At 33.4% G+C, this 7653-nt stretch overlaps 2 protein-coding genes across 3 annotated transcripts in view; one reads left to right on the forward strand and one right to left on the reverse strand.

Moving 5' to 3' along the window:
• PARPBP (PARP1 binding protein) overlaps nt 1-1724 on the forward strand; it is a 53016-nt gene extending 51292 nt beyond the window's left edge. For both annotated transcript variants that reach the window (XM_045187069.3, XM_024579408.4), the window contains exon 12: nt 142-1724. In XM_045187069.3, coding sequence (XP_045043004.2) covers nt 142-482 — 341 coding nt within the window. In that variant the 3' untranslated portion in view covers nt 483-1724. The remainder of the gene's footprint in view (nt 1-141) is intronic.
• Nucleotides 655-3711, reverse strand: PMCH (pro-melanin concentrating hormone). The gene is made up of 3 exons (XM_024579410.3): nt 1702-3711; nt 1184-1382; nt 655-894 (listed from the first exon to the last, which is right to left on the reverse strand). Exons 1-3 carry the CDS (start codon nt 1948-1950, stop codon nt 845-847), a joined length of 498 nt encoding a protein of 165 aa, XP_024435178.2. The 5' UTR covers nt 1951-3711; the 3' UTR covers nt 655-844.
• Between the last annotated feature and the right edge of the window lie 3942 nt (nt 3712-7653).

The following is a 7653-nucleotide window of genomic DNA, read 5'->3' on the forward strand; positions in this document are numbered from 1 at the left end:
TGTAATTTATAGCAGTATTTCATTGCAAATCATAAATTTTTGAATATCTTTAGCCATTTTTAAAGTTTATTGTAAAATTCTCATGTCTAATAATACTAAGTATTATATAATTCCTTTCCTTTTTTTCATCTTGCATAACAGAAAGTGTAAATTCATCTGTTGGAAGACCAACAATTGGAACAAGTTTTGGAAATGTTCATCTGGACAGAAGTAAAAATGAGAAAGTAGAGAGAAAATCAAGTAGTCAGACAGGAAATAAAAGCTCAAAAAGGAAACAGGTGGATTTAGATGATGAAAACATTCTCTGTGATAATGGAAATGAACCACCCCAACATAAAAATGTTAAGATACCTGAGACATCAAACGATTTGCAGAATAAATTGGATGGCCAACTAGCCAGAATAGCAAAAAGCAACAAGCGTACTGCCAAGGACAAATTGATCGCTGGCCAGACAAAGTTAACTCAGTTTTTTAGACTATGAATCTGTCTTTTATGTGCTTTAGATTTATGTATGCATAAAACCATTCAAAGACACTTACTTCATTTTTAAGAGATCAGGGTGTAAATTATGATGCTTTATTTATTTTGGTGTGGAGTGTATGTGAGGTTAGGATGTGAAACATTATTTAAAAAACACTACTAAGTCATAATAATGCAGAATATTCACGAAGTTTAATGCACAGATAAAGCATATCATGTAGGTCACTGATATCTCTTAATACTACTTTCTTTTAAAGCAGACATTTAAAATAATATAAGCAATAGTAACATTAAGGGCTTTTACTCCACAGGCAATTAAATGATTTCGTTTTCTTCTGAAAAGATGATGTGGCCCAACAGCTATTAGACTTGCCAACATGGTCGATAGACTCTTCCCAGCATACACCTGAGCACTGAAAGAAAAAAAAAGTTTAAATTGTTTACAGGACTATTATCATCACACAAAATTTATGAGAAATGAAAACATTGGATCTAGTATATCGAATTCTATGTAAATCAAAATTGTAATAACTAATTAAATGCTTCTTAATTCCATGTATTTTGCAGAGGTCACTTAATATCAAATGTAATTGAACCATGGTCTTATTTAATTTTGGTATGATTGGATCTAAGTTTAGTTAAACTCAGAGTTCTGTTTTATGGTGCTAAGATATAAGAATTAAATTTTAAAGGACTACTCACTGTCAAAATCTCTCCTTCCTATAGGAAATTTAGCTGCGTTTTCTTCATCCCCAATTTCTCTCTTTTCTTGTGTTGATTCAGTATTCTGAACTCCATTCTCAGGTGGAAAAGCTACAGATCCTTTTAGTGCAAGATAAGGTTTTATAGCCAGATTCAGTGGCAGACCATGATTTAAGAAATTATGTTTGGAGCCTGAGTTCTGTAAAGAAAAGATTGATTTGCATTTTAGCTGTCTTATTGGGAGTGATAATATGATACAGTTGCATAATATTCTTATTGATTAATCCAAAGATGCAGTATCTTAGATGCAAGGTTTTATGGAAATAAACCTTTTGCATCTGAGTTGTTCAGGATGAAAGAACAGTCTGGTACGTATAAAATTTCATCAGTTGTCCTAATGCATATTGTGACTATTTGCATATACTTCCGTTTATAAAATAAAGTATCAACTTTCATAATATTCATAAAAATCATTCAAATATCCATTGAAATAAAAGACAAGTCCTATTGCCACTTACCTTTGAATTTTTGTTTTCCTCATCATTCATGAAACTGCTCTCCTCATTTTTGTATTGTTCCAGGGAAGGAGCAACGACTGATTTTTCTGCAGTATCTTCCTTCTGAAAGGCTTTCCCCAGCCTCAGTGTATTAAATACCATATCATCTTCTAAATTTCTTATGGACTTGGATGCTGAAAGTTTAATGCCTTGAGAAAGCAAAGAAAAAGTTAGTATTAATATGTAGGAAGAGAGACTCATTTTTGCCATCAGTCCTATGTTTGCATAGAGTCAAACCAGGATGTATAAAAGGAAGAAAATTTCTCAAGCTGCTTCGTAAATGATTCCTACCTTTATATATTTTCAGCTTGAATAGAAACCACTTCAAAGACAGACTTTCATCACTTTAGAAATGACTCATCAGGTAGAACTAACATTTTGTATAGCTGCTAATACCTACATTGTTTTGGCTTTATGGCATATTGTTTATTTTGAGTGTGAATTTTGCCAGAATCTGATTAAGATCCTTGGTAGAATGCTTCCTATTGAGCAGATTATAGTCTCTTGAAAATGGGTGGTTATTAAGGAAGACCACAGGACATCAGGCTCTCCATACTTCATTGTCTCCCTCTGTGTGTTTTCTGATTAAGTCGGGCATTAAAATCAAAGTTACTTCACTCAGTGAATATAAGGATAAAAGTTTTACTTACTTTTAATCCTGGTTAAATTGAAATAATATTCAGAACGGATTTTCTTTCATAAATGCTTGATACAGTCTTTGATGATTCAAGTGCGTATGGCTGTCAGTGTGAACAAAGTCGTTCATGCTGTACCTAAAACTGGCCCGTCAGGCGTGGTTTATCTGCATTTACAGGAGGATGTTACTGATACTAATTAATGACTTTAGGAATTAATGAATAAGAAGTTCATGTAAAGAATACTTATGTGCTCCTTACATATTAATTTTGGATGATGAATATATTGTGTGATTTTTAATTAAACATTTCATAAGTTAATTTCTAATTTTGACCAAGTAAGAGAAGTACATGTCTTCTGGTACATATGTGCAAGAGTTTCTCTAAGGTCTGTTTCTAGGCATTGAATTGCTGGTCATGGAGCTTTGTTCAGCTTTACTGATGGCAACATGGTTACGGAACAGTAGCAAACAACGAGCTTCCACTAGCAGGCTATGAGAGTTCCTTTTGCTCTATATGCTAGCCAACACTTGGGTATCTTATTTTCCTTTTAATTTGTATTTCCCTAATTACCAGAGAGGTTGAGTGTCTTTTCATATGTTTATGAGCCATTTCTTTTCTCTTATGTAAGATGCCTTTAAAAAAATACTTGTCCATTTTCTATTGGGTGGTTTGTATTTTTCTTATTGATTCATGGGAGTTCTTTATACATATATCTTGGGTATTAATTCTTTGTTAGTTATATGTATCCTGAGATCATTAATATATTTCTATATATTCTAAAAGTTTAAATGTTTTTATTTTCACATTTAAATTATTACTTTATCTGGAATTTTGTGTGTGACACAAGATATACAATTTTACTTTATCTAAAAGTCCTTACATTTCTTGAATAACTTATCCCATCCCCGCTAGTCTCAAATGCCATTTTGCGGTATGTCAGTTTTCTATATATGTGTGGGTTTCTTTCCAAACTCTTTATTCCAATGCCACATTTATGGTCTTAATAATTATAACTTTAAAATAATCTTGATGTCTGGTAGGACAAGTTTCTCAGCCCTCCACTCATCCATCAGCTTTTCTTCTACAGCAGTAACGTGGCTATTGTCCATTTCTTTTCCATATAAATGTTAATATCGGCTTTTCAAGTTCTTTGAGAAACCTTGATGGGATTATGAAGGGAATTGTATTGGTTCAATAGATTGAATCTGGAGGGGAAGTGATGCCCTTAAGATAATTTTCTCATCCACAAACATGGTACTTTTCCATATTTACTTAGATCTTTAATCTTTTAATAAAATACTATTTTTTCATAAAGGTCTTACATATCTTTTGTTGGGAGTATTATAATTCTTTATTATTTAATTATAATTAAACTTATTTTTAGTTACTGTAAGTGGTGCCTTTTTTTTATCCTCACCCAAGGGCAAACTTACTGATTTTAGAGAGAGGGGAGGAGGGTAAGAAGCTTCAATGTGAGAGAGAAACACTGATTGGTTTCCTCCACTGCTCGCCCAACCTGGGACCGAACCCACAACCCCGGTATGTACCCAGACTGGGAATTGAACCCGCTACCTTTCAGTTTACAGGACGGGGCTTGAACAAACTGAGCCACACCAGCCAGAGTTGTAAATGGTATCTTTTAAAATAATGTACCTTTTCTAACATTATTGCTGGTTTGCGCATATGTAGTTGGCTTTTGTGTAGTGCTCATATAAAAAAAACTTTCCAAACTCTTTAATTCCAAGTAGTTTATAAATGTATTGATTCTTTGGGGTTTTCCATGAAGACAATTGACATAAATAACATAGTAGTGGAATTTTACTTCCTTCTTGCCAGTCCTGTGTATACCTATGTGTATGTTTCTGTGTGTCTGTCCATGTGCTCGTACAAACTGACCGAACTTCCAGTAAGCGTTGGAGATGGAGATAACAGCTTTGCAGACTTACTGATTTCATAGAGAATGTTTTTTACTGTTTCACCATTGAGTGTGATGCTGGCTCTAGGTTTTTTATAGGCATTCTTTATAACTTACAGGATGTTCTCTTCTATTTCTGGCGTATTATTAGTTTTTCTCATGAATTGTTGAATGTTATTGAATACTTTTTCTCCATCTATTGAGATGATCATACCATTTTCCTCCTTTACTCTTTAATTTAGTAAATGAAATGAACAGATTTTTCTCGTGTTAAACTAACCATGTGTTTATGACAGAAACCTTTAAAAAATGTTACTGGATTCAGTTTGGTATTATGTGATGTAGTACATTTTGTATTTATTATCACGAGTGAGACTGACCTGTAATTTCCCTTTCTTGTATTGCCTTTGTCTGGTTTGGCGTTAAGGTTGTTCTAGCTTCACAAAATGCACTGGGGATCAAGGTTTATTCCTTTGCTCTCCTGTAAAACTATTTGGGCTGGGTGTTTTCTTGGTGAGATCTTTTTTCCAAATGGTTAATTCATTTTCTTCAGTAGCTGTAGAAATGTTCAGCTTCTGGGGCGTTGTTGTTCTTGTGCTTTTTGTTTATTTTAGTTTGTCTTAAGAATTTAAATTATTGTAGAATTTGTCCATTTCACTTGTTTTCCAGTTTGCCTGTATAAAGTTATTAATAATATTGTCTTCTAAATCTTCTAAGCCTTACTCTATCTGTAGTTGTATTTCATTCTAATTATAGTATCTGTGACCTCTTCATCTCTCTCTCTCTCTTTCTCTCTCTCTCTCTCTCTCTCTCTTTCTCTCTCTCCCTCTCTCTCTCTCTCTCCTTCTGTCTTTGTTCTTCTGGTCCTCACCCAAGGATATGTTTATTGACTTTAGAGAGAGCAGAAGCGGGTTAGAGAGAGAGAGAGAGACATCAGTGTGAGACAAACTTCAATGGATTGCCTGACCGGGGATCAAACCTGCAATCTTGGTGTATCAGATGATGCTGCAGCCTACGAACCATCCAGCCAGGGCGCTACGTTTGTCTTTTGATCAGGCTTACCTACTAGTTTATCAGGTTTGTTAAAAACACCTAGCTTTTGGCTTTGTTATTCTTCACTATATAATTTTTCTATTTCACCAATTTCTGCTTTTCATTATTTCCTCACTTTTTAAGGCTAATTTTGCTATTTTTCTAACTACTTAAATTGGAGAGGTAAGTCATTAATATTTAGAATTTTTTACAAATTAGCATTTAAGGCTATATGTTTTCTTTTACACATCAATTTTGCTAGGTCCCACAGTTTTGATAGGTAGAATAGTCAACGTCTATTTCTAAGTTTTACAATTTTCATTATAGTTTCTTCTTTGACCCTTCAGTTACTTAGAGAGGTATTTTCAACATTTCAAACATATGGGGATTGAAATTTTGTGGGAGAGGGTACTGAGTTCCCATTAAATTGGGTGGTTGTGAGAAATCTTAATCTATAAAGTATTTGAAATCTGTATTAGATTGCATGGTATATAATTGGTAGTTTTCAACTGTTTTTGATTTACAAATAGCAATTTCCTATGGTTCAGCATATGGAAACTTACCTTGTAGCCTGTAATAACTGAATTTTGCATAAAAAGTTCTATTTATTTTTGAAAAAATATGGAGACATTATTTTTGAGAGCAAGGTTCTATATGTGTCCTTAATGAAACATACTAATATGTTATTCAAATATTATGTCTTATTGATTTCTTACCTTGTGAACTATCAATTACTGAGAGAGATATTTGCTTATCTTTCACTATGATCATGGCTTAAAATCTTTGTATAATTTGCAATTTTTGCATTATTTATTTTGAGCTTATGTTATTAGGATATTCATATCGGAAATTATTTCAGATTCCACCTAAAACAAACCATGTATCATGACTCTCTCTTTTTTTTTTTTATTAAATACTTTTGAATTTTATTGTTGTTCAAGTACAGTTTCTGCCTTTTCCCCCCACCCCTCCTCACCATTCCAGCCATCCCCACCTCCTTCCCCTGCTTCTACCCCTCATTGTTTTTGTCCATGTGTCCTTTATAGTTGTTCCTGTAAACCCTTCACCCTTTACCCCCCATTATTCCCTTCCCTCTCCCCTCTGGTTACTGTCAGTTCTTAATTTCAATGCCTATATTTTGCTTGCTTGTTTGTTTTGTTGATTAGGTTCCAGTTAATGGTGAGATCATATGGTATTTGTCTTTCACCACTTGGCTAATTTCACTTAGCATAATGCTCTCCAATTCCATCCACGCTGTCACAAAGGGTAGGAGCTCCTTCTTTCTTTCTGCCACGTAGTATTCCATTGTGTAAATGTACCATAGTTTTTTGATCCATTCATTTGATGGGCATTTAAATTGCTTCCAGCACTTGGCTGTTGTAAATTGTGCTGCTATGAACATTGGGGTGCATAGGTTCTTTTGGATTGGTGTTTCAGGGTTCTTAGGATATAATACCAGCAGTGGAATTGCTGGGTCAAAAGGCAGTTCCATTATTAGTCTTCTGAGGAAATTTCATACTGTTTTCCATAGTGGTTGCACCAGTCTGCATTCCCACCAACAGTGCACTAGGATTCCCTTTTCTCCGCATCCTCTCCACACTTGTTTGTTGCTTTGTTTATTCTTTCGCTTTATTAATGTGTCTATTACTGTCACTTTTTCTGTATCTTTATGTTTTAGATGCATCTAGTATAAATATTATATAGCTGAATTTGGAATTTTTAGTCTGACAATCCATCATGAAGAGTTTAGTCCATTTATATTTATTCTCTTTACTGAATTACTGAGATTCAGTACTACTATCTTATTTTGTGAATTTTATTTGTTCTAATATGTTCCCTCCTCCCTTCTTTTCTTGCCATCTGGTTTACATTTAATCTACTTTTCATTGTTTTAAAGGGTACCTAAACATTTTAATAATCATCTTCAGTTATTTACATTTAATCAGCATTTTTGCCTTCCTCCCAAATAATGTAAAGATCTGAGAATCCTTAATTCTGGTCACCACTATTTCTAATTTACATGCTGTTATTTTCTAAGATTTAAGTGCTATCTTGGTTGTTTAATTAAATAAATTAGAGATTATTTTGTTTTATACAGTTACCTTTTTTTAAATTGACCTACAGGTTTACTATTTTTTTCTCATTTTTCACATTTGAGATCCTTCTTTAACAGCCATTTATCTACTTTATGAGGTACTACATCTTTCTGAAGTATACCGAGTCAGAAGCTCACTTAGTGAAAGTCTGTTAGTAATGAACTAAGGTTTGTTTTTTTTTAAATTAAATGTATTTTGTTGCTCTTGAAAAATATTTATAGTGTCTACACAA

The sequence above is a fragment of the Desmodus rotundus genome, chromosome 3 (assembly GCF_022682495.2).
Source record: "Desmodus rotundus isolate HL8 chromosome 3, HLdesRot8A.1, whole genome shotgun sequence".
Classification (NCBI taxonomy): Eukaryota; Metazoa; Chordata; class Mammalia; order Chiroptera; family Phyllostomidae; genus Desmodus; species Desmodus rotundus.